Source organism: Notamacropus eugenii, chromosome 3 (assembly GCF_028372415.1).
Source record: "Notamacropus eugenii isolate mMacEug1 chromosome 3, mMacEug1.pri_v2, whole genome shotgun sequence".
NCBI classification, from domain to species: domain Eukaryota; kingdom Metazoa; phylum Chordata; class Mammalia; order Diprotodontia; family Macropodidae; genus Notamacropus; species Notamacropus eugenii.
Window position 1 is genome coordinate 71883393 of NC_092874.1, and position 27056 is coordinate 71910448.

General features: G+C 40.9%; 1 protein-coding gene across 2 annotated transcripts in view; it reads left to right on the plus strand.

Annotated features, from left to right (window-relative positions):
• The window catches only part of ZEB1 (zinc finger E-box binding homeobox 1), a 202168-nt gene extending 175986 nt beyond the window's left edge, over positions 1–26182 (plus strand). For both annotated transcript variants that reach the window (XM_072651927.1, XM_072651928.1), the window contains 4 exons: positions 13356–13461; positions 17159–18876; positions 21828–22008; positions 23654–26182. In XM_072651927.1, coding sequence (XP_072508028.1) covers positions 13356–13461; positions 17159–18876; positions 21828–22008; positions 23654–24246 — 2598 coding nt within the window. In that variant the 3' untranslated portion in view covers positions 24247–26182. The remainder of the gene's footprint in view (positions 1–13355; positions 13462–17158; positions 18877–21827; positions 22009–23653) is intronic.
• Positions 26183–27056: the final 874 nt, after the last annotated feature.

Sequence of the window (27056 nt, forward strand, 5' to 3'; positions counted from 1 at the left end):
TTTTCCCATCACTGTGCTAAGGACTAGGGATAAACATACAAGCGAGGCAGTCTCTGCCCCCAGGAGCTTACATTCTAGTGAGAAAAGGCAGTGCTAAAGGGGAAGAAACAAGGAAAGAAGGTCACACACACACACACACACACACACCCATTTATTATGGGAGAAATGGGAATGATGGTCAGTGGGGTAGAAATTATGAAGCAGTTGAACCCAAATAATTCTGATTATAAACTAAGTGTGTTCTCTTGGTGCATATTAAGGGGATTAGACTGACCCTTAGCTTCAGAGGCCATCACCAAGTTAGATGCCCTTTGTAAATATCCCTAATAGAAATTTGTCATCTTTAAAAGTAACAATTCATACCTTACTTAATTTTATAACTCAGTGCACTAAAAATTACACAAACAGAACAAGGCTAACAGAGCAGGCTAGTATCGATTAATGTGAGAAATCCAAGTGTAGCTCAACAGTGAATCAGGACTGTGCACCACATGGATATTTACCTCTGCAACGGGCTTCTTCTGCTACACTGACTGTGAAGGGTCCTTGATCTAGAGACAGAATGCTGGAAGGAGCCATAAGACACACCAGTTCATGAGGACAGTGAGCCTCTGGTTTCAGAACTTGGGTAATATAGGAACCAGAACCAGGAGCTCGGTTAAATAGGAGGGGAACCAGATGCATCTCAGGTAAACCCATAAGTCCAGGGAAGCCACTAGAACCAGGCAGAACAAGTCCAAAGAGAGCAAATAGGTCATGACCTAAGAACACAGGAGGAGCCTGGGGAGCCAAGGGATTGGAATTCACATCAGAGTGTCTGGAAAACAGAGGATAGAGCCTAGGCCTGCAAGAGTAAAAACCACCAAGTCAGGATGGAAGGGGCATATGAAAACATTGAACAGAAGAAGGGAAGAATGACCCAAGAAAGCTTAAAAGGGAGAAGAGGGCAGATCAAGGGAAGTAAAAACAGTGCCTATGAATAGGTGACCCCCGAGTGGGCCTCAGATCCCCTGCTTCCTCTTCTGTAGAAGGCACCTGACCAAAGATCCCTACTTCAAGATATCTGGGACAGTGACTGACCTCAAGAATTAGCTTTTTTATTGAAGTTTAAAGAATTAAGTCACATTTTCCACACACATCCACTGTGAGAACTAAAGGGGACCCTGCTCCCTGGGCAGGGATTTAGAAATGGCTATAATGAGCTTGCTTTCCAGAAGTCAGGCTTCTCCATCTTAATCTCCACAGCAGAGTATCACCTAGGCCAATGTCTTGTTATATAGTAGGTGCTTGATGTTTATTGATTTGGAATTAAATTAACTAAAGCTTCCTGTGGAATAAGTAAAGGACAGAAGGTACCACCCTTTACCACCAGGCTACACAGCAAGCTTTGTGGCCCATAATCCCCAGAGTCTAACCAGCACTGGAGGCAGGAGCTTCAGAGAGAATCCCCAGAGGGTAATATGTGGGCCTCAAAGCAAACTAGTTCTTTCTCAAGTGTAATCTCTATGTATCTACATTGCTATAGCATTTGATCATCTTCCCTTCTTTTCCAGAACTTCTGAGATATACAGTGTAGTGTAATGAGGAAAGAATCCTAGACTGGGGGTCTTAAAAGAGGGCTCAGGCCCTGTCTCTGCTACTAATTAGCCATGAGATCTTGAACAAGTCACTTGTCTAGGATTCAGCTGTGAGAGGAGGGAACTGATCTATGATCTCCACTCTCTCTAACTTTCTATAATCCCACAACTCAGTGCTGGAAGCCTTTAACCTTTAAGAAGGTGCTAGATGAAATACTGATGCTCTTTTTAAAAGCCATTTATCCATATCAGCCTGTGTAGACTATTGTATTTTTAGTAAACATTAATTTTCAACTCCATTAAGAATAAAAGGTAAGCATAAATTTAGTTTTCTGTGTTGCCAACTGTTAAACTGAAAGAAGATGCTTCTAAGCAAATCACTAACTATATTTAACTTCCTTTGTGGTTTCTTAACAATATTAATATGCATCAGTGCTTCACAAGATGAGTGAGCTCATCACCAGCATAGTTCCTAGCTGCTCCAGACCTCAGTAGGCTAGAATTTCTATCACCTGGCCCAGGCTGATGGCCACGAAGCTCTCACTGAAGGCTAGTCCTTAGAAGATGGTCCCTCCCCAGAGCCATTCTGCTTTGCTAGGACCTTCTCGAACTTGCTTTCTGCTGGCATGGCACTGAAGACGCAAGACCCCAGCATCCCTCCCATATCACATTGCTGCATCAGAGTAGGACTTTGGTGGCAGAATGTCAATATATTGCTTATGTTATTAGGGAAAATACCTCAGTACTGATTTACGATGTGTAGGAAGATGACCACTGTTAGAAGAAAATAGTTGTAAAATTACATTTTTGAACTCTGTTTTTTGAGGGAGAAAGAATGTAATTCCAATTTCAGAAAAGTAGAAAGTGAGGTGGTCTGCTACTGGTTGAAAGAGATAAGTGGACAACCACAGTGTGTGAGAGTTTTTTCTGGTAGACTTAGATTTTTGTAATAACACAAGAACTTCTTACCAAAAAAAAAAAAAAAAATCCCAGTGGAGGATCTCAAGGCAAAATGCCTGCCACACTCAGAGAGAGAAATATGGAAGTCACTCACATATTGTAGCAGATCATGTTTGTGTATGTGTATGTGTTTGTGTATCATGTTCTGATTTGTTATACAATTTCTTTCATTTATCTTAGTCTGACTACATAGCATGACTATAGTGAAAATATACTCAATAGGAAAGTATATGTAGAATCTATACAGAATTGTATGCAGTCGTGGGGAGGGAGGGGGGTAGTGGGGAGTAGGTGGGGAGGGATAAAATCGCAATTGTATGGCAGTGATTGTTAAACATTACAAAATTAAAAAAAAAAAAAGAAAGAGATAAGTGGGATTAGGAAAATGAAAGAGGAAAGTACTGAAAAGAATAAAAAAGATCAATGAAAGGGCCGCCTTGTATGTTTAGTTAATCTTTGCATTTATACGGGTCCTTTCCCCAGCTACACTGTAAACTCCTAAAGGGTGGGAACTAGGTCTGGTCTATCATGATGTCTCTCACAGTACCTGGTGCATAAGTATTTAATGAATAACTTATTGTGATTGATTTTTGACTAATTGTAAATGATGAACAGTATCCGAAATATAAGCATTTAATTCTTTTGAGTTGAATTACACATTTCTATTTTTAACTTCAGCAGTGTATAATTTGTTACCAAGACTTGAAAATAGTGTGCAGAGATCATGCCTGGTTGTGAAAATGTGCAGCAGCCTATTATGATTCTGATTAACTGTTGCTTCTTCCCCCCCAAAGAAGGGTATTCTTTTTAAAAGAAAGAAATCTTCATTTTCCTCATAAGGGCCTATGTCATAAGACATGGACTTGGAGCCAGAAGGAGCCTCATAGAGGTCACTTGGCCCACCCCCTCATTTTGCAGTTGAGGAAACTGAGGCCTACAGGAAATAAGGACCTGGTCTCAGGCTTTACAGGTAGGAAGAAGCAAAACTGAGGTTCAAAGCCATGTTATTAACATACTGTTAGTTCAGAGTTTGTTTACTTTTTTTGTTCTTACCAGCTATTTTACCTACCAGCAAGGCAGGACGGGTGGCAAGGTAGCCTCATTGTCACTGACCCTGAGCTAGTGCCCCAGGGAGTTCTCTAAAGACTTGAGTTATTACTGCCTGCACACTGATGAAATCTCAAGTCCTCAAAAAAAAAACACTTGGCAAGAGGAAAATAGTTCTCCAAACTGAAGAAATGAGCAAAAATTATAAAACTATGTCCATCTGTTTTTCTTTTCTTTCCTTTATTTGTGTAAGGGAAAAGGTGTCATGTGTGGAGTGTGGGTGTGGGTGCGTACTGCAGACACAAACACATATTTAGCATGCAACCTCCAGATTTATAAAATATCCTGAATTTTTTTTTAACACTTTAGCATTCATGTTCCCTATAACAGTTTCATAATTTACTTACTTTGTCCTTTAAAGTAACATCAACAAATTATCTATAGCCTTTTCTTTTTCATCATTCATAGAAAAAGTGAATGAGATCTCCTGGCCTTGTTCTACACTAGAACGCTGGAAATGTGTGACCTTATTTCCCACAGCATAGCACTTAATATTTTGACATAAAACTTGAATATTAACATTTAAACACTTCATTGTGATTTATGCATACATGTTCCTAATTAAAAACTATTAAACTAAATTTAAAGCTATTAAAAATAAAAAAAATTCAAGGGAGGTTCTGCAGAAGAGGTGAAATATGAGCCTTAATTTGATAGATGGGGTAGGATTTGACAAGCAGAAATTAGGGAAGGACATTCCAGGCAAAAAGAACTGGATGATGAAAGACACAAGACAGAAGAGTGGTGTCCATGTTCAGGGAGCATCTCATAGTGCACATGACTAGAAGAGGCGCGTTGGCAACAGAGCGTAGAGAACTTGGATGCCAGGCTATGGAGTTTAAACTTTATTTGATAGGCAACAGGAAAAGAGGGACAGTTTCAAGCAGGGAAGTGACACAATCAAAACGATACTTTAGGAAAATTCTTTTGCCAGGATGGATTCAAAGGAAGAGAGTCCAGAGGCTATGAAATCAGCTAATAGGTTATTACACTCATCTAAGCATGAGAGCTGTCAAGTACTGAACTGAGGCCTTAACAAAGAATGGAAAGGAGTGAACTAATTGAAGAAACACTGGAGGAATAGTCAACAGGACTTGCCAACTGAGGGGATATGGGAGGAGAAAGACTGAAATACAAGGGATTATCTACTTCTGATAATCAACATGAGAACAAATTATATGCCAGATTACAAAAACGTGGGCAAGAAACTGAGGACCATAATTTTGTCCATTAAAAACAAGGGGTACGGAAGAGAACATTTGATTTGGAAGGAAAACATTTGCTATAAGATGGTGTCTGAGAATAGGATTTATCTTTCTGGACCACAGCATAAAACAGAAGATACTCCTCGCTAGGAAAGGAGTGCACCAAGACAACCTCATAAGAATGTATTTGCTTATCATCTTGCAAATCTAGTATAAAAGCCTTTAAAACCAAAAGAAGTTGGAAAAGAAGAAAATTGCTTCAACATGTGCCCCAAGTTAGATGCTATACAGAGGAGCTCCAGTGAAGTTAAGAATGGCAGGTGAGACACCACAACTTGAAAGAAAATCAGATCCAAGAAAGGAATCTATGTAAAGACTATATATGTATGTCAATATCCAAATGCCTAAGTCTGGGCAACCAACATCAGGAATTATAAATCCTAATCTAAGGAAGCAACTTTGACTATGTCAGTATTAGACTTGATAGAATGAAACCCATGGTTGAATTATGGCCCACATTACCTAACGAGGGGAAACAGAACAGATCAAAGGTTCTAAATTGATCAGAATGAGATTGGGCCTGGGAACACCCTCACCCCTACACTTCTAGCTCAGGTGAGATAGGGAGACTGAATCTTGAATGAAGAGACAGAGGAAAGAAAGAGAAGGAAACAAAGGGAATTAGGATAGGACTGTGGATTAAGAAGATATATTGGTGAATGGAAGTATACAAACCAGAAGGAGCAAACATAATTGAGAATTTTGGGGTGATGATTAGTAGACTAAAAAGCAAGCAGTTTTGTCAACAACGTAAACACTAAAAGGAAACAAGTGAGGAAACAACTCAGAACCTTGACATACTGGCATGCTATGGGAGACTAGAGGATACCAGTAGCTGACCTTTCTTCAGCTTGAAGGATTGCCAAGCACTTTGTATGTGGACCCCCATGCCATCTCCATTTTAGACATGAGGAAACTGAAAGTTAGAGAAGTCCAGTGACTTGTGCTAGGTCACCGAGAATGAAGCAGATTTGGAACTTGGGTCTTTCTGTTTCCAAGTCCTGTAGTCTTATGCACTCTACCACCTACCCACCTCATTTATCGAGGTATCTGCTGGTGCTTTCTCTTTGCCAAAAGCAGAGCAGCTAATAAATTCTTGACTTGACATTAAGTCCCTGTTTTGTGCTGAGCACTGTGCCAGGCACTTTGATGACAAGTTCATCACTCAAAAAATGAAAGAACCAATTTGGGGGGTAGGCAGAATTGTATATCTTGTTTTCACTGACAGAAACTGGTAGGAATGGGGGATGGAGGTATAGAAAGTGACTGCCAGCTCTTGGAGTTTGGGATAGAGGAGAAGAAAGGAAAATCCTCACATGGACACTGGATTTTGAGAGAGCAGATTGCAAAGTTTGGCTGGATAGGATCCCATGGACTAAAACTCTGTAAGGAAAGTTATCCTAGAATTGATGAAAAATTCTCAAGAATGAAATTATGAAGAGAAAAAGTAAAAATTTTGATTGGGAAAGACAATAGATGTAATATAAAGAGAAAATACTAACACATAGACTACTTGTCAAACAAATTATATTTTTAAAAGGTATGCATGAAAGCAGGGGTATGTAACAGGATGAATACACAGTGTAGGCTAGTTATACAAGATACCTGTCAGTGTTAAATCTCAGAGTGAGCAGAGTTTGGTATGTAGTGCCAAGGACCAAAGAAAAGAGTGTGAGAAGTAGGGATTAGATCTAGTGAAAGAAATGGGATCAAAAAAGGATTTGGCGGTAGAACAGAGCCAAGATGGCAGAGACTTGCTAGCATTCTCACCCCAAGCCCAACCAAATACCTGTAAAAATGACTGAACAAATTCTGGAGCTGTAGAATGCACAGAATGATGGAATGAAGCAAATCTTCAGCCCAAGACAGCCTGGAAGGTTGACAAAAAGTGTCTATCGCACAGCGCTGGAAGTAGAGCACAATGCAGCCTGGGCTGTACAGGCATAGATGGGACTTAAGCAGACCTCAGTGGGGTGACTGAATCTCTGGCACCTGTGGTGGCTTCCAGACTTCATGACCCAAAATGCTGATGACAAATTGAAAGGTCATTGGAAAAAACCTATCTGACCTGTGTGAAAGAGTAGAGTGGTCCGGCCCCAGCCCCACGGTGATGGCAGGGTGAAGGAGCCCGTGGCAGCCACAGTGGCAGGGGCAGAGGCAGCCATTGTTTCTGGAGCTCTATGCCCACAGATTATGGGGGGATAAAGCATCTGACAGTAAATCCCCTCCCCCCCACCTCCACTGGAAGCAGAGAACTACCTTGACAAAGAGCTCAAAAGTCAAATAAATGGCTGGGGAAATGAGCAAAAACCAGGAAAAGAATCAGACTATAGAATCTTACTTTGGTGACAAGGAAGACCAAAATATACCAACAGAAGCAGACAAGAGAGTCAAAGCTTCTACATCCAAAGCCTCCGAGAAAAATACAAATTGATCTCAGGCCATGGAAGAGCTCAAAAAAGATTTTGAAAATCAAGTAAGAAAAGTAGAGCAAAAATTGAGAAGAGAAATAAGAATGATACAAGAAAATCATGAAAAATGAGTCAACTGCTTGCTAAAAGGGACCCAAAAAATGCTGAAGAAAATAACACCTTAAAAAAAAGACCAACCCAAATGGAAAAAGAGATCCAAAATGCCAATGAAAAGAAAACTTCCCTGAAAAGTAGAATTGGCCAGATGGAAAAGGAGGTCCAGAAGCTCAATGAAGAAAATAATTCCTTAAAGATTAGAATGGAGTAGATGGAAGCTTTATGAAAAAAACAAGAAATTATAAAACAAAACCGAAGGAATGAAAAAATAGTAGACAATGTGAAATATCTCAATGGAAAAACAGCTAACCTGGAAAATAGATCCAAGAGAGACAATTTAAAAATTATTAGGCTACCTGAAAGCCATGATTTAAAAAAGAGCCTAAATATCATCTTTTAAAAAATTATTAAAGAAAACTGCCCTGGTATTCCAGAGGGTAAAGTAGATATTGAAAGAAACCACCAATCACCTCCTGAAAGAGATCCCAAAAGGAAAACTCCTAGAACTATTATAGCCAAATTCCAGAGTTCCCAGTTCAAGAAGAAAATATTGTAAGCAGCCAGAAAGAAACAGTTTGAGTGTTGTGGAAATACAGTCAGAATAACACAAGATTTAGCAATTTCCAAAGAATAACACAAGATTTAGCAGGTTCCACATTAAGGAATCAGAGGGTTTGGAATATGATATTCCAGAGGTCAAAGGAGCCAGGATTAAAACCAAGAATCACCTACCCAGCAAAACTGAGTATAATGTTTCGGGGGGGGCGGGGAAAGGACATTCAATGAAATAGAGAACTTTCAAGCATTCTTGATGAAAAGACCAGAGCTGAAGAGAAAATTTGACTTTCAAATACAAGACTCAAGAAAAACATAAAAAGGTAAGCAGGAAAGAGAAATTATAAAGGACTTATTAAAGTTGAACTGTTTACATTCCTACATGGGAAGATTATATTTGTAACTCATAAGACCTTTCTCAGTTTTAGAGTAGGTAGTTGGAGGGGTATAGACAGAGGACACAGGGTGAGTTGAATATAAAGGGATGATATCTAAAATTAAGGGGTAGGAGAGAGGAATGTACTGGGAGAGGGAGAAAGGGAGAGGTAAGTTATCTCATATAAAGAAGGCAAAAAGAAGCTTTACAATGGAGGGGAAGAGGGGAAGTAAGAGGGAAAGAGTGAACCTTACTCTCATCAGATTTGGCTTAAGGAGAGAATAACATGCACACTCAATTTGATATGAAAATCTATCTTACGCTACAGGAAAGTAGGGGAGAAAGGGATAAGCAAGGGGTGGTGGGAGGATAGAAGGGAGGGCAGACATGGGGGGAGTAATTAGAAGTAAATACTTTTGAGGAGGGACAGGGTTAAAAGAGAATAAAATAAATGAAGGCAGGATAGAATGGAGGGAAATATAGTTAGTCTTTCACATCAAGACTGTTATTGGAAGTGTTTTGCATGACTACACATGTATAACCTATATTGAATTGCTGGGAATGAGAGGGGAAGGAGGAAGGGAGAGATGCTAGAACTCAAAGTTTTAAAAAACAAATGTTAAAAATTGTTTTTACATGCAAATGGGAAATAAAACATACAGGCAGTGGGATATAGAAATCTATCTTGCCCTACAAGAAAATAGAGGGCAACAGGATGAGAGAAGGGAGAGGTGTGATGGAAAGAAGGGCAGATTAGGGGAAAAGGTGATTGGAATGCATAATGTCTTGGGGTGGGCAGAGGGGAGAGATGGGGAGAGAATTTGGAACTTGTGGATGTGAATGTTGAAAACGAAAATAAATACATAAATTTTTCAAAATAAAATAGAAAAGGACTAGGCCCATAGGCTGCGTAGGATGGTAGTAAATTAATAGAGAAAGCAGAGGTGGTCAAGTCTTATTTTTCCTTGTTTTTTCTGCCAATACGAATGACCTTTGGACTAGAAATGACGAACAAAAATGGGTAAGAGAGAGTTGATACCAAGGGTCCCTAAGAGATAAGTAAAAGAACACCTAACTGCCCTTGATGAATTCAGGTTACCTGGCACAGATGAACTACGTCCTCAGGGACTAAAAGAACTGGCAGATGGAATTGCTGAGGCACTGTCAGTGATACCAGGAAAGTCATAGAGAACCAGACTAGAGAAAAGCAAATGTCCCAGTTTTCAAAAAGGGAAGAGAATAGACTCATCATACTGCAGAGAAGTTTTACTTCAGTTCCTGGAGAAGATACAGAACACATCTAATAAAGAAATAAGTAGTAAGTGTCTGGCAAAGAATATCTGCCTGGCTTCATCAAGAACAGGGAATACTAAGTGAAGCATTGCCTTTTTTCAATAGTTACTCAACTCTTCGCTCAAGGGAATGTTACAGAAATATGATTTACTTCAGTTTTAGAAAGGTATTTGTTTAAGTACCTTATACTCTGCTTATGGAAAAGATTGAGAGATGTGAGTTAGATGACAGTAACAGTAAGGTGGATTTGCAACATGTTAAATGTCTAGACTCAAAAGAATAGTCATTAATAGTTCAGCGTCAGCCTGGCAAAAGGTCTCCAGTGGAGTGCCCTCTCCACCCTTACCTATGTCCCTCTTCTATGTAAGGACTTAAAGAAAAGCATAGATGACTTTCTTATCAAATATGAAAATGGCATAATGCAGTGAGAGATGCCTAACAAATACTGGTCTAAATCTAATAATAAGAAATTCATTAAGGATAAATACAAAAACTTGGGTTCAAAAGATCATTTTCAGAAGGATAGGATGTAGGAAGCATGATTAAACAGAAGTTTCTCTGAAAAAGATACTGATCTGAAAAAGATACTGAACTTGAACCTGAGTACAATTCTATAGTGTATTGTGGTGGTCAACAAAACTAGCTGGAATTTGGGCTGCATTGAAAAGCACAATTTCCATGAAGATGATAGAAATGACCCTGCTGTACTCTTCCCTGGTCAGACTACATCTGGATATTGCACTCCATTTTGGGTAGCACAGCTTAGGGGAAAAATGGATCATCTGGAGAGGGTCCAAAGGAAGGAAGCCAGGATGGTGAAGGACTTTGAAGCCAGCACATAGAAGAATCAGCCTAAAAGAAACTTGAGAGGGAGAAAGAAAGTCTGAAGGGGAAAGCTGAAGCTGTTGTCTGTGCGGAAGAGGGGTTAGGCTTCTTCTCTTTGGTCCCAGAGGGTGCTTGTTGACTAATGGATTCCAACAATGACTATACGACCACTTGACAGGTATACTACATGAAGATACCTCTGTGGGTGTAGGTTGGACTAAAGGCCCCTGAGGCCCTTTTCATTGGCCACTGTGAGATGGAACTGAATTTGGAAGCATGGATAGCTCCAATAATGGGAATGCTACTCATAGAAATAAGGAAGAGAAGAGGGGAACCTGAGAAAGGAGTGTGGCAGAGAAGAATGATACATTGGGCTTTAGGTGTGTTTAAATTGAGAAACTGATGATACATCAGAGGACATTGTTACCTAACAGGAAGTAGGAAATCTGAGTCAGGGACTAGACATGTCAGGGTTAGATGAATGAATTTGGCAACTGTCAGCATATGGTGGGGTTACAACTTAAGCCATGGACATAAATGAGGTCATAGGAGGAGAAAATATCCAGGGAGAAGAAGGGCCAGGCCATAAACTGGAGGAATGCCCATATTTAAGGTGTGGGAAGAAGAAATAGAACTAGTAATGAAAATAGAAAAAGAACCACCAGAGAGGGAGGAGGACCAAGATATCACCATCTAGAGAAGACAAAAGCTTAGATGTCAAGAAAGAACATGAGAGGCTTTGGATGCCAAGAACGAGAACTGAAAAAGGCCATCGACTTTGATAGGTGGTATTAGACAAGTGATAAATGCAGAAGGAGGTGGTCAGTGCTACAGAGATGGAGATAAAAAAAATGGAGGCTCCTATTTGGGGAAGACTCTTGGTAAAGGAAAGAAATGGCCACGTTAAAAGAGATATTTCCTCCAAATGACTATGGGAGAATGGGGTCATATTGGCAGCATCCCCAAGTCTCCGTAATTAGAACATGTTATGCCATAGACAGACTGTCATTTGCTTTTCTCATAAAATACCAGAGTATAGGTGTTGTTGCTGCTTTATCAGCCCTGCATTTTAATTTTTTTAGGCTTCAGCACTCAATAGGTATTAAATCAAACAATAAACCAGATTTTCTGAGCCAGACACTTTGATTGGTTGATCTCATGACCAAGAATAAAGCAGAAATATTACTTTATCCTTTCACTGTCCTCCCCACCAATTATGCTCAATAACTCTTGTTCAGAATTCCTTTATCTGCGTTTCTCTTGTTGTCCAGAGCTTGCTGTCAGTATCTTCAAACAAAGTATAGAAGTACTGACTCACCCTGACCTTAGAAAATGGGAAATTAAATCTCTTCCCAAATACATCTATCTACTTGAATGTTATAATTTGTGAGCTGTGTCAGTTTACAGTAGATTTCTTCTTCTATTTCACCCATATTCTGGATTTCTTTTAAAAGGAATATAATTATACAGAAAATCTACTTCTTATCCTTACTAATCCAGCAGACAAGAGAAAGAGGAATCAGGATAGAGAATTTAGTTTTTCCTTTAAAGGATTCTTTGGAATCTGATCTCTAATCTGTTTGATGTGAGGTGGACCTTATGACAAATGTGGGAGAATAATTTGGACTTGGGACTATGTTGGTCCCATGTGTGGTATCTTTTTTCTGGCACCTCTTTCTGGGCAGTATTGTCAATAAAAAGTAGAAATATAGAAATAGAAACTCAGCCAATGATTAAAGTCTGTCCTCAAAATGTTAAATATAAAGAAGTGCTGCAGTATATAACAGGTGGCACAAGTCCTCGGAATCAAGGCATTGATTTTTGTGTTCCAGCTCTTCTACTATATTAGCTTTGTGACCCTGGGCGAGTCACTTACAATGTAGGAACTGAACTGGTAACACCTGAGATCCTGAATTAGGTTTTTGTGAAATGCCCATCCTTTCTGTCACTTCTGTCTATGTAGAAGGGTAGGAAGTGGAAATAGAAAAATGGAAACTCATAACAATTGTCTGTCTTGGAATGTTGAGTACCCAAGAGTGGATAGAGAACCTTGAAGTAGGAAGACCTGGATTTGTGGTCCCACCTCTGACAGGTTGCTTAAGCTCTCAGTGCCCTTAGGCAGTTCTTTCTGCATTTATAATTCCTTATTCTCTAATTCCCTATTCCCTAATCTGGTGAAATCACAAGTGCAGACCAAAATCAACCAACAAAGCCCGAACTTACTTAGGGAGTTGCCATTGTTATACAGTGGTAACAGCTTCACATGGTGAGTTTTTGATAGCTTCTCTGAGCCAAGATATCTTCCCAAAGTGACTGATAAAATTAGCAGATTTTGGTTAACTAGAAAAATGGAGTCTCTATTTCTTTAAGAACAGTGTCCTGTATTCACTTACCAAAATCCTACTCTTTAGCAGGTTAGGTGAGAGAAGCAGCGTGATATTCTAGAAAGAGGACTGGACTGGGCTTGACCCCACCACTGATCAGTGCTGGACAAGTCACTTCACCTTTGGGTGCCTTTCTCCTTATTTATGTAGAAGATGGGGAGAAGATGGGGATAATAAGACCTATCATCTCTGCTTCTTAGGGTTGTTGGGTTCAGATGAGATCAGTTATTGCTGACTCTGGAGGCAGAGTCCCTTGTTCCCATCCCAACCTGACTGATTCCAGGTCGTTCACTCAGTTTGTAAATTGAGAAGTTTGGAGGAGATGACCTCACTGATGTCCACTATAACTTACTATGCACATTTTGTGTCGTCTAAGTCCATGTTTAGAAATGTTACAAGTATTTAGCTGAAATTTTTTAATATACTCTGTTCTTTTGTTTTCAAAACTTTTGTACTTTTGAATAAATTGCAATTTTTTTTTACAGAGACATGTGACCCAGTCTGGGGGTAACCGGAAATTCAAGTGCACAGAATGTGGAAAAGCTTTTAAGTACAAACACCACCTTAAGGAGCACTTAAGGATCCACAGCGGTAAATATTGGGTTTATCTCCATGCAGAGTGAGAATTGATATGTTTATTATGAACTGAATATTTTGTATTAAATAATACAAGTATTACTCTCCCTATATAGAATAAATAATTGTGCCAATTTTATACTTATTACTTGATCTAGTTAGGACAAATACAAGATAGGCCTAACGTGACTGACTTCTTGAAGAAATATGGCAGAAATCCTACTTCTAAGTGAAAATTGCCTTTCACAGTAGTCATTTTAGGAGGCTGTAGACTTATTTCCATAATGTTGCCTTCCCTCGAGCATATCACGTCCTCTGTGACTCCCTTTAGACCCTGAGCACCTCCACAGTGAAAGAGCAGCAGCCCAACACTGGGCCCAGTGACAGGGATACAGAGTTAGGTCTCTGAGTTCAAAGAGTAGTGACCAAGGAAGGACAGTATGGTCTTGAGTAGGCCCAGGGGTGGTGGGTGGAGCCAGACAAGGCCTCTCTACTCATTGGATTTTGGTTTCCAGAGCAACAAGTGGAAAATATGTTGGAGGAGGGAAGGAGTTATGGAATAGAGTATGCCTGGGGTGGAAGAGGTCACAGGAAAGTCACTAAGGTGATCAGCTGGACTGCCCATGTGAGATGACACTCATTCACCAGTCAGCACAGCTCAGCCCCAGGGCAGGAACTCTAAAACCGAATGCATCAAGTACCCTCAGACATGATCTCTGGAGAGCCAGTGGGTACCTTGCTAGGATAAAGGCAAGAAGATAGATGATCAGGATGGATGGGATGTGAGCACAGTCTGGTCATTCTGGAGCCAGCATGCAGAGGGCCATATGTGAGTTTGCATTCACCAATAAGGACGTCAGAGCCCCAGAGCAAGAGTTCTGCCTAATTTCATCAAATATTTGTCCTCTGAGGGTGAATTTGATTTTTGAAAACAGTGAAACATCACTCAAAACTAACATATGGTGAATAAAGTGATTTGTTGTTGAGTCGTTTTTAGTCTTCTCTGACCCTTCATGATCCCATTTGGGGTTTTCTTGGCAGAGATACTGGAGAGGTTTGCTATTCCTTCTCCGTCCCATTTTATAGATGAGGAAACTGAGGCAAACAGAGTGAAGTGAGTTTTCGTGGGTCACATAGCTAGTTAGTATTTGAGACCACATTTGAACTCAGGACTTCCTGACTTAAGACCAGGCTCTCTAACCCCTGCTGCACCACAAAATTGGAAGGGAACTCAAAAAACTCCCTGACATTAAACAATATTGCTTTTTGACAGTATGGTTAATATCTAACCTCCCATCGTAGCTTCTTTGAAAGGTAATATTTATTTGCATGTATAAGTTCTGAAATGTTGAGTTTTTTAAAAAAAAAAAAGCTGTAGTCTCATTTAATCATATCTTCTGCATAACAGTTTTTATGCTCATAAGTAAGTCCTGCCATAAACAATTTTATGGAGAAAAGAAAAAGAATACTTATAGGCATAAATCCAAACCTAATAGAATTGAGTCCTGGGTCATTATTTGTATTTCAGTAGAACTCGTTGAAATAGCACTTTCCATAGAGCATTTAAGTATGTGTTTGTTATAAACCAATAACTGCTTGACAAAAAATCTGATGATATTCCCGACCCCCCAAGGGAAACTTGAAAGCTAAAGTATTAGAAGCCTCTTTGAATTAAAGAACAGTCAGAAATGAACTGAAAAATGTCTCTGAAGTGATCAGGTGACTCAGAGGGGAACAAAATCACTAGGAATTTTTCAGAAGTAAAATAATTTGATAAAGCCAAGTATTCTGTTGCTTTTGACATTAAGAACATGTGTTTTTTCCTGCTTAACAAATGTCTCATTGATGGCATTAACATACATTATTAAGTTAATATATGACACAGTACAATGTTCCCAGTTAGAAGGTAATAAATCACAGTTTTACTCAAGAAAAATCTAAGAACTTTTTCACTTTCTGCTGAACATTCACCTTGTTACCATTTTTTTACAAAAGGAATAGGGCATTGAGAAAATGTGAGGAAAGAGGCATAAATTGAATGGAAAGATAGAGATTTAAGATGAATGAGAAATGAAAAAATGGAATTGAACCTGAGAAAGGAAAAAATTGGAAACCATGAAGAGATAGAATCAATTAAAGAGGACCAATAAAGCAAAATACCTGTATGATTTTACTTCGGTCAGCTGCTTAAGAGAAAAATCAGCCCATAATACCTTGTCTTGGTTTATAAAGTGTTTCCTAGTAGAACCAATAATGACAGGCCTTTCGTGCTTTAAAGTTGGCAGGACTCTTTCCAAATCTCTCATTTTATCTTCACAACAACCCTGGGGGTAGCTGTGAGTACTCTTCCCATTTTGTGGATAAAGAGTGGCAGACAGAGGCCCAAGTCAGTTGTGCAAGGTGAAATATCTAGTGAGTGTCTGCGGTGTTCTTGTCTTCAGGTCTGGAGCTCCATCCACCAGAGTCTTAAATAGAAAATTTGACTGATTTGGCAGTCAGCAATCTGATGGCAATCCCCCGGTGAACTGAACACAATTCTATTCATACTAACTAGGTCGTAAGCAATTTTAAAGAAAAAAAGAATTGCTAGCTAATGATTAGAAAAGTGGTTTTATTTTTTTGTTTGGGGTTTGGTTCTTTGTTTTGTTGTGGTTTTGTTTGGGGTTTGTTTTTGGTACTGACCCTGTGATATCTCTGATGCTGAACTTGAACCCAAATCCTGCCTTATCAAGGCTAGCTCCCTATTCTCTATCTCACCTCACTCTTGACTATCCCTTTGCTACAGCTATTTCAGTGTCTATAGATATTGCAAACATGTATTTTATCCTATTGAAAGTTAACTCTAGCATTTTTCCTTGCAGTGGGTGTCTGGCTTCATTTTGGAAATGAAGTCCTAAAAATGTTCAGGGTATTGAGTGTTACATATTTAAAAAGTATTCATTTCACAGTTTTTTTTTTTAATACCCCGGGCCCAAGACTCTTGAAAATTGATTTAGTCATCACATTATCTAGCGGAGAGTCACAGGGTTCCCTTCCTTTTGTAGGAAACAACCATTTAAGCTTTATGATTCCATATGAGGGAGAGAGTTTCCCCTCCTAAGGCACCCATACCAGTGAAAACACAGGTCTAGGCTAGGGAGAAAAAGCATGTGGGGGGTGGGGGAGGTGCATGTTTGATTTATTAAATTTTCTATTTTAGAGTTAGAGAAGTTGTGTTTTGTTTGTTTCTTTTCATGGGCAGTCCTTTCAAGGTAACCTTGTAGAGTTTTGAAGTTTGTAAGTTAAGGTTGAATATTAAAGTTATAAAGAAACATCAGCCAGGTTTCCTCTGTCTTTCCTTCTCTTTCCCTCCCCACCCCCAGCCCACAACCGTTGACTGGATTGAGATCAGTAAATTGTAGAGAGACGATTAGCTAGAATAATGAAAACTATTGATGTGAAAGAGTCAGAAATTGGACTATAACGCTAAGGGGAGATTATTTTGGCCTCTGATCACTCTGGTTGGATTTTAAGGAGTAGGATCAGATGTACGAAAATATACCTTGCCTTAAAAACATGTAGTGCAAAAGTAAGACTTCTTCAGGGTGTGTGATGTTCCTGTAGCTTCCTGTCAATGGCAGACAGTATTTTAACACCGGTGTAGCCCCACCGGGCCCTCTTCTGAAGGGCGTACCTTGATGACACGGTGACTGTCCTTTCTGTCGTTGTTTAGGAGAGAAGCCATACGAATGCCCGAACTGCAAGAAGCGTTTTTCCCATTCCGGGTCCTACAGCTCGCACATCAGCAGCAAGAAGTGCATCGGCCTGATGCCCGTGAACGGCCGCTCCAGAGCGGGGCTCAAGCCCTCGCAGTGCCCCTCGCCCTCCCTGTCGGCCTCGCCGGGCAGCCCCGCCAGGCCCCAGATACGGCAGAAGGTGGACAACAAGCCCTTGCAGGAGCAGCTGCCCGTGAACCAGATCAAGACGGAACCTGTGGATTACGAGTTCAAGCCCATCGTGGTGGCCTCAGGAATCAACTGCTCGGCCCCCCTGCAGAACGGGGTTTTCGGCGGCGGCAGCCCCTTGCAGGCGGCCGGCTCCCCTCAGGGTGTGGTGCAGGCCGTGGTGCTGCCCACGGTCGGCCTGGTGTCCCCCATCAGTATTAACCTGAGCGACATTCAGAACGTGCTCAAGGTGGCGGTGGACGGCAGCGTGATCCGGCAGGTCCTGGAGAGCAGCCACGCCGGCCTGGCGGCCAAGGACCAGGAGGCCGTCCAGCCGGCCGGCCATTCCCTCATCTCCGCCATCAGTCTTCCCTTGGTCGACCAGGATGGCACGACCAAGATCATCATCAACTACAGCCTGGAGCAGCCTGGCCAGCTGCAGGTGGTCCCCCAGAACCTGAAGAAGGAGGGCTCGGTGCCCACCGGCGGCTGCAAGAGCGAGAAGCTGCCCGAGGACCTCACGGTGAAGGCCGAGGACAAGCCCTCGGAGGGGGGCGCGGGGGACGCCTGCCTGCTGTGCGAGGACTGCCCGGCCGAGCCCGAGGCCGGCGCCCCCGAGGCGGACGAGGCCGAGCCCCCCGCCCCGGCCGAGCCCGCGGAGGGCCGCCTGTCCCCCAGCCAGCCGCCCCTGAAGAACCTCCTGTCCCTGCTCAAAGCCTACTACGCCCTCAACGCGCAGCCCAGCGCCGAGGAGCTCTCCAAAATTGCCGATTCCGTGAGCCTGCCCTTGGAAGTGGTCAAGAAGTGGTTTGAAAAGATGCAGGCCGGCCAGGTCTCGGTCCAGCCTTCGGAGCCGTCCTCCCCCGAGCCGGGCCAAGGGAACCTTCCTGCCCGTGACGGGGACCCGCCGGGACCCGCCGACCCCGACGAGCCCGAGGAGGGCCCGGCGACTTCGACGAGCCCCGGGAAGGTGACGGAGGCGCCCGCCCCGAGTGGCTCCCGAAGTGGCACGCCATCCCCGTCCCCCCTCAACCTCTCTTCGTCCCGAAACACCCAGGGTTACTTGTACTCGGCGGAGGGGACCCCTGAGGAGCCTCAGGTCGAGCCTCTCGATCTTTCACTACCAAAGCAGCATGGAGAATTGTTGGAGAGATCCACCATCACTAGTGTTTACCAGAACAGTGTTTATTCTGTCCAGGAAGAGCCCTTGAACTTGTCGTGTGCGAAAAAGGAGCCGCCGAAGGACAGCTGTGTGACAGACTCAGACCCAGTTGTAAATGTGATCCCACCAAGTGCCAACCCCATAAACATCGCCATCCCCGCCGTCACTGCCCAGCTACCTACAATCGTTGCCATTGCTGACCAGAACAGTGTTCCGTGCTTACGAGCACTGGCTGCCAATAAGCAGACCATCCTGATCCCCCAGGTGGCATATACCTATTCTACCACGGTCAGCCCTGCAGTCCAAGACCCGCCTGCCAAGATGACGCAGCCTAATGGAAATCAGGTAACCGGCGGACGGCTGAGCACGTGCATGTTGTCTTGTGTGTCCTGTTGCGGTTCACGTCTGCGCTGTGGAGCTGTAGGTGTTTGGGAAGAACATGTCACACAAAAAGGAAGCGCTCTCATTTCAGCTTTGTCACTTAGTGGTTAAGGGACGTGCGTGCAGGTTAATTCGTCCCTCCAGCGTGGTAGGTAGGTCCTCTGGGAAGGATCTCATGAGAGGGCAGAAATGGCCTGGGTGAGTGTGGCTGTTCCCCCACAGGAAGGGAAGACACCCACAGAGAGAAGGACGGAGATCGAAATCCCCAGCTCTGTCAAACGCAACTAAGAATAGGACAAAAACTAATTCATTACATTTTTGTTTTAATACTTCTGCTCCCAGTATTAGGAAAGGGCTTCCTCTTCAATTAAACCCATTAATAAATGAAAATGTGTTGCGTTCCACATCGAGGACCAAGTGTTTTCATGTGCTGATGTTTTCACGTTCTAGCCCATGTAACAGAAGGCCTTAAGCAAACAGTAATTATCCTTGGTAGCAAAGATCTATAAAAAGATAACTAATGAATTTGCTCATTATTCTTACCAGCTTTGGGTATTAGGTAATGTTCAGTTATAGTTAATATGTATCAGGAAGATGTGCATTCACACAAGTTGAGAGCACCTCCACACTGCTAAACAGGAACTGTTTCCTCTCCTCTGTCCTCTCCAAAGCACCATAACTATTCCTGGGGCAACTGGCTGGGAACTTCTGCCTGGGATCAGGCTTCCTTCTCCTCTTCTGTAGGAGCCCCAACTGCCACTATCTCCATATCTTAGCCTATTTTTGATTCAGAAAAAAACATCACAGGTTTTCAAGTAGCCATTTTGTCCTGCCTTTCAAAGCAGATAGTACAGCTCATATAGGATTTATCAATTACAGGAGAGCATTGTTTCGTGACCAGAAAACCATTCAGCATTTCCCTGTGGACCTCCATTTGTGCACTGTCACATGAAAAGATCTGCCGGCCCACTGAGGTGCAGACCATAACTAATCACCTGACTCAATGACATGAAATCATACTGTATGAACCTCTACTTAGATTCAGTGTAATAGAAGTCTGGCATGAAGACTTGTAAACCTCTTTTTGTTTTGTTTTTCCTTGACTTGTGATATCATAGAATTTTAGAAATGGAAATTACCTTTAAGATCATCCAGTTCAAATCTTCCTTTTACAACTAAGGAGACTCTCGGTCCATCAAGGTGATGTGAAGTATTTGCCCAAGGTTATTGATGCCATAACTATGCCATCCAGCTATAGAATTTAAAATTAATCAGCTCCACTTAGCATCATTTGGCCTTTACAACTACCTTATCATAAGGATCAAAACAAAAGTAACTGAAAAATAAATCAAAGGGTGCATGAATAGTATTGGAATACTATGACTTGTTGTTTGTGTCTGGCTCTTTTTTTTACCCTGTTTGGGGTTTAGTTGGCAGTGGTTTGTCATTTCTTTCTCCAGCTCATTTTACACATGAGGAAACTTAGGCAAACAGGGTTAAGTGATTTGCCCAGGGTCACATGCTAGTAAGCGCCCGAGGTTGCATTTGAACTCAGGAAAGTGAGTCTTCGTTCCCAACCCCAAGCGTGGTGCCCTCTCCACTATGCCCATCTAATAGCTTATTATGTTCTAATTACATACTATGCCAATATAGTCTATTATATTATATGACAATAATATCACAGTCATTCCAAGTATAGAAGTGTAACATTCTAAAAACTATTGGGATTATCAGGAGATGGAATAGGAAGTCAGCTGTGATTTTGTTAATATAGGGACTCCTCCCTGATGAAACTCCCTGTGCCTCTACAGCCAGCTTGTGTCAGGGGCAGGACTTGAACCCAGATCTTCCTGCCTCTGAGACCAGATCTCTGTCAGCTATGTATCTTGTAAACATTTGTGATTTTTACAGCAAAATGCTTAAGGCCAAGCCAAATGGGAAAACCTTTTCTTTAGGCCTCACTCTGAACATTCCTCCTCTTCCCATACTTTTCTGCCTTTCCCAGTACATGAGAGATCTGTGATCAAGGTGTGATCTTGCCCACCTAGCAAACTTTCCATCCCCAAAGACAAGGGACAGTCCTTTGTTCACCTAGACCAAAAGAACTGGGAATCAGGCTACCACTAACTGCTTTTAGTAAAAATGACTAGCCTAATGATTCTTTTGTTAACATCCTCCACAGGGATTGTGAGTTTGGCATTGGCCCAGCTCAGTGTAGGAACCAGGAGTGGAGAGAGTCAGGGAAATGTGTTGGGCCTTCTTCACCTTGCACTGTTCCACATGTTACATTGGCAAATAATGTCATGCTCATGGTGTTGCTGGCCATTCTAGTCTTAAATCGAATGTCACAAGGTCATTATATAATAAAATGAATCATAAACCAAGATAACTACTGAAAGGCCTTTTACAGATAAATGGTTCTAAGCAGTAAGATGGCATGCCAAAAAATGAGCATCTTAAACATGTATCATTTGTACAAATGTGGCTGGGAAGTGGTTTTCAAATGTTTTGAGGCTGAAAATGTTTTGCCCACTTTCCATCCCCACAATCCTGACAACATTCCCTTCAAACCTAAAGAGTAGTCAGATCTGGATTTCTCATGATGCTTGATCCCATCCCCCTGCTTGGGAATACCTGGGATGGGATTGTGAACAGTGAACTGTTTTGTTGACCAAGATTGGGGTGCGGGGAGCTATTGGTTTTTACTATTGGGAGTGAATAACTTTTATGCCAGTTCATCGAAAACACCAACCAAAGCTTTCATTCTTATAAATATTCCCTCTGTACCCCTGTTGTCGTTTCCAGTTTTTGTTTTTAAATTTGTTCACCTTCGCCCTGTTGCTTTCATTTTATAAAAATTCCTATTGCATACATGTTTGTGTGTGTGTATTTAATTTATCCACTTTCCCCCATAGGATGAAAGGCAAGACACTAGCTCAGAAGGAGTATCAAATGTGGAGGATCAGAATGATTCTGATTCTACACCACCAAAAAAGAAAATGCGCAAGACAGAAAATGGAATGTATGCCTGTGATTTGTGTGATAAGATATTCCAGAAAAGCAGTTCACTATTAAGACATAAATATGAACATACAGGTATGTTGGTGATTCCTATCTGTATTGCAATGAAAAAGATCTGTGAACCAATGTGCTCTGAAGATGCTAAATTTTAAAAAAAAACACACTTCATACCCAATATCACCTATTGGCTCTCTACCACTTTGATCCTACAGTGTCCCCCTGTTCTGACCATCTGTTCTTTATAAATTACTTTGTGAAGGATCCATTCATGAAATAAATGAGATCTGTATTTGTTTTCTCATTCCTGTAAGTGTCACAGCCCTTGATCTCATTGCTTTGTTCCTATGGGTTTTACTGGAGTAAGATGGCTTGTAAGGTCGCTGGCCCCAGGGAGCTGGTGGGGATCCTCTCCTCACTGAGGCTCCCAGACTTCCTCAGTGGCACCACTCTGTAGGGCACCCTTGCAAGCTGACTTTGTATCAAGTTGCCAGAGGACCTTATTTTGTTTTGATAGCATTCAGCAATTGCCTGTTTATAACATTTCTCTGCTTTAGATGCAATAGATCTAAAGCAGGGAAAGAACTTTGGAACCATTTGGTACTACTGCCTCTGAAGTGTAGGAAAGGAAAAAATTGCACCTCTTTTCACTAACCTCTAGCTCAAGGTTAGGAGTCCATAGGCTTGACTAGACTACCAAAAGAGGCCATGGCCCACAAAAACGGGGAGAAGAACCCTGATCATCTGAAGCACTGGATGTGTTTTGGTTTGGGTTTTTTGTTTGTTTGCATTACCTTCTTAATGACTTTAGGTAAAATATGGCTGTGTAATGTTCCCTTTTCCATCTTTGGAGAAAAGAAATGCTCCCATTACTTTCCTGCAAATACCCCATAGGTTCGAAAATGCACCTGGTCCTTACAGTCCTTACATGATAACTCATGGTAGAAGAGAAATCCTCAGCTGGGCCCCCTTCTAATGTCTTTCTTACACTCTAAAATCAGAAAAGTTAGACTCCCTCCCTCATTGGCAAAAGTTTAAATACTCAGTCAAAATCAGATTGTCTATGAGGAAAGGAATCTGGCCTTTCAAAGTATAAATAAATAAATGGATGGTCCCTGACAAATTTACTTTAAAAAAAAAAAAAAAAGGAAAGAAGTACCTGAAATTTTAAAGTTAAACTGTTTAACACTATTGGAAACTAAAGTAATGGTATCTATATCATGAACAAGTTTTTGTCAGTTTCCTTAACTATCTGGATAATACTTTTCTAACATTCCCTGCCCTTGCCATCTCATCTAGCTTTTTTCTCTTTCTATATTCTGCACAGTTTTGTAGTTGGCTTTCAAAGTAGCCATCAAGATGTTTCTCTAGGTAGTATTTCAATCAGTTTTAGTCTCTGACATTCTCATCTGAAAAGTGGGGCCTGTGCATTAAATATCAAAAAGGTTGCTCACTTTCCCATTAATCTAGGCTGAATTTTACCTGAATCCCATATTATTTTTAACTAAAACTTGGTAAATATACAAACTAGGCAATTTTCAAAAGATGAAACTAGAAACCCTTTAAAACCCTTCTAACTGACCACATCAGGTAACATCTTTCCTCCATGTCCTTAAGTATTGCAAAAGCATAATTAGAAAATATTTAATTTTTTTTTAATTTTTGGAAAATATTGAAAAAATGAATTGTTCTTTTATATCAAAGATCTCCTCTTACATTGCAGGTAAACGACCTCATGAGTGTGGAATCTGCAAAAAGGCATTTAAACACAAACATCATTTAATTGAACACATGCGACTGCATTCTGGAGAAAAGCCTTATCAATGTGACAAATGTGGAAAACGTTTCTCACACTCGGGATCTTATTCACAGCACATGAATCATCGCTACTCCTATTGCAAGAGAGAAGCTGAGGAACGTGATGGCACAGAACAGGAAGAAACAGGATCGGAAGCCCTGGCCCATGAGCATGCTGGCACCAGGGCATCTCCCTCCCAGGTGGACTCAGATGAGAGAGAGAGCTTAACAAGGGAAGAGGATGAAGACAGTGACAAAGAGGAAGAGGATGAGGAGGAGAAGGAGATAGAGGAACTTCAGGAAGAAAAAGAATGTGGAAAACCACAAGAGGAGGAGGGAGAGGAAGAGGAGGAGGAGGAGGATGGAGAAGAGGAGGAGGAGGAGGAGGAGGAGGGAGGAGGAGCAGACACTGAAGGTACTAGGCAGGATGAAGAGGCCGGAGATCAAGCCCGCAGTGTAGAGCAAGAAATCACAGAGGGTGGTGAGCAAGGAACAAAAGAGAAAGCGAATGAAGCTTAACAGTATTTTTCCTAGAAGGAAAATAAATTCTTACTGGTAATGAAGTTTGTTCTATACTATACATGCTTTTCACGGAAACATGGTAGCTTGCATACCGTGATTTCTCTTCACTACTGTGTAAAAAAAAAAAAGTTAAAAAAAATACAAAAACCCACAAAAAAAATATCCAGGTGTGCCTGAACCTCAAACCTAGTAATTTTTCACGCAATTTTCAAAGTTAGGAACAAGTTTGTAACATGAAGCAGATTAGAAAAAATAAATATAGTGACTCTGAAAGCAAAGATTTAACAGGTTGAAGGAAACCTGATTTATTAGACAAGCATCTGGCATCATTTTCTTTTATCAGTATTAATTTTTCATTCTTTTGTTGGTTAATTTTTGAGCTGTACAATTGGGAGAGATTTATATAATTTTTTATTGGTAAAACATTTGCTAAATCCGCTTCAGTATTTTATTATGTTTTTTAAAAATGTGAGAACTTCTGCACTACAAAATTCCCTCCCCAGAAGTATGATGCAGTTCCAAATCGCGCTGGCTACCTTCTGTCACACTTGTCTCAGAGGTAGTCCATGTCTAACATTTAGATGCTGTAGTAGAGCATTTTATCATTTCAAGTGTGGTGTTAGCCTTCAGAAAGCAGCCCATAGAAGAACTGAAGTTTCTTACTCATGTGGTTTAAAATGTAGTTTAAAAGATTGTCGTTGAGTTCTGATTGCAGGGACTAACAGTGTTAATACTGGTAAGGACAGCGAAGTCGTCAAAAATCAGTGTTTGTAATTGTGTTTGAGTATGTAGTAACAAATATGAAGGATATGATATGAAGCTTTGTATCTCCTTTGGCCTTAAGCAAGACCTGTGTGTGCTGAAAGTGCCATTGAGCAGTATTCTAAAGGCTCTAGCCAGCCTTGTTCAATGTGTGGCCTACAATAACTAGCATTTGTTGATCTATATCAAAATTCTAAAATGAAATGTCAGAACACTAGTTCTGTCATTAGGAAAACAAAATCCCTGGAACATTTCATCCTTTAATTACTCAGTATTCATTTTGGGTTAATTGACTTTCAGAATTTCTCTTCAGTAATGACAAGAGAAAATTTCTAATCTGCTCTATCCATTGCTTTTAATTTCAGACACAGACACCTCATCATTATTTGGCTCATAACTGTTTCCAAATGTTAGTTATTATGGACCCCATTTATTAACAAAGTTAGCTGATTTGTACCTATCAGTATTATTTTTATTTCTTTTAGTTTATAGATCTGTGCAACATTTTTGTACTGTATGTCTCCAAACCTCGCAGTATTAATACCCTTCTTACTGACATATGTACCTTTTTAGTTTTAGAAAACTTTTATATTTATGTGTCTTATTTTTATATTTCTTTATTTATTACACAGTGTAGTGTATAATACTGTAGTTTGTATTAATACAATAATATATTTTAGTATGAAAATTTGGAAAGTTGATAAGATTTAAAGTAGAGATGCAATTGGTTCTCTTGCATTGAGATTTGATTTAACAGTGTTATGTTAACATTTATACTTGCCTTGGACTGTAGAACAGAAGATTAAAATGGGAATGTATTAGTTTTACAATTACAATCAAGTCATTTTACCTTTACCCAGTTTTTAATATAAAACTCTTAAATTTTGAAATTCACCGTGTGACTAATCGCATGATGCTCTGCAGTTTTATTAAGGGATTAGCCTGACCATAAAGCTCTCATTTCCTTAGAAAGCCAAACTAGAATAACCTTCTAGAACAGCATTGGGAACAATGTCTAACAGTTCTGTGCCAAGTTGTTCCTGTATTCATGTGCGTAAGTTACAAATCTGATTCTTCATTTTTAAGTTCCACCATGTTGTTACATCATGGTCATTTTCTAGTTTTTTACCAGACTCCCCCATCTCACAATAAAATGCGTCAACAAGCCTGACTTATTCTCATTCTCTTCATTGTATTCAAGATTGGGTTTTGGAAAACTTCAAGGTAGGCTGTTGCAGCGTTAACTCTCCTTCTCTGGAGTCTCTCCCCTGGAGCCGAGACCATTCAGGTTAAGTATTCAGAGAAGACGAGCAGTTCCATATGCTCACTCGGAAGGTCCAGTACACACTCACCAATTCACAGCAGATCAGACGGAAACCTGGTTTGTTTTTGTTTTGTGCTGTTAGAGTTTGTTCTTCATGGGCTCATGCACTGAAGGAAGGGGAGAGAAGAGAAGAAATCTCTGAGGGGAAGTGTTTAGACATCCATTTGGTGTAGAGTTCCTTTCATCTGGAGTGCAGGTATAACTAAGAAGCACTGTAGATTGGATTGGGGGCAGAACTTGGAGGTAGACATGGGTCATCTTGCAGTATTCTCCTTCCTCCTTCATGCTCATCCTTGTCCAATTCCTGCATCCCTCTCATAATTAAGGAAAACTCAATCAAATTGCTCCTCTTAGTGGCATGTCCATTTTTTAAAAGGTCTCCAGAAAGAAGACAGTGTCTAGTGTACAGAAATCAATTTCTAATCATGAAATTGTGGGCATCGGTGCAGATTTTTTTATTAGGACCCCTGTCCCACTCCTATGTAAGGCTGGCAGGAAGTATTAGAAAAATACCAGTAGGACCAGTAAAGATTTTTGCTGCCCTTCAAGTCCACATTTGCTATAGGCCAAAGTCAGAGCACTTCACAATTTTTTTAGGTGGATTTGAACTTTTTTTTAACCTGTGAGCAAAACTAAAATTACTCTCAACACATACACACACACACACACACACACACAAATACATTTTTAAAACATCATGATTAAGTTGATTAGTATGAAA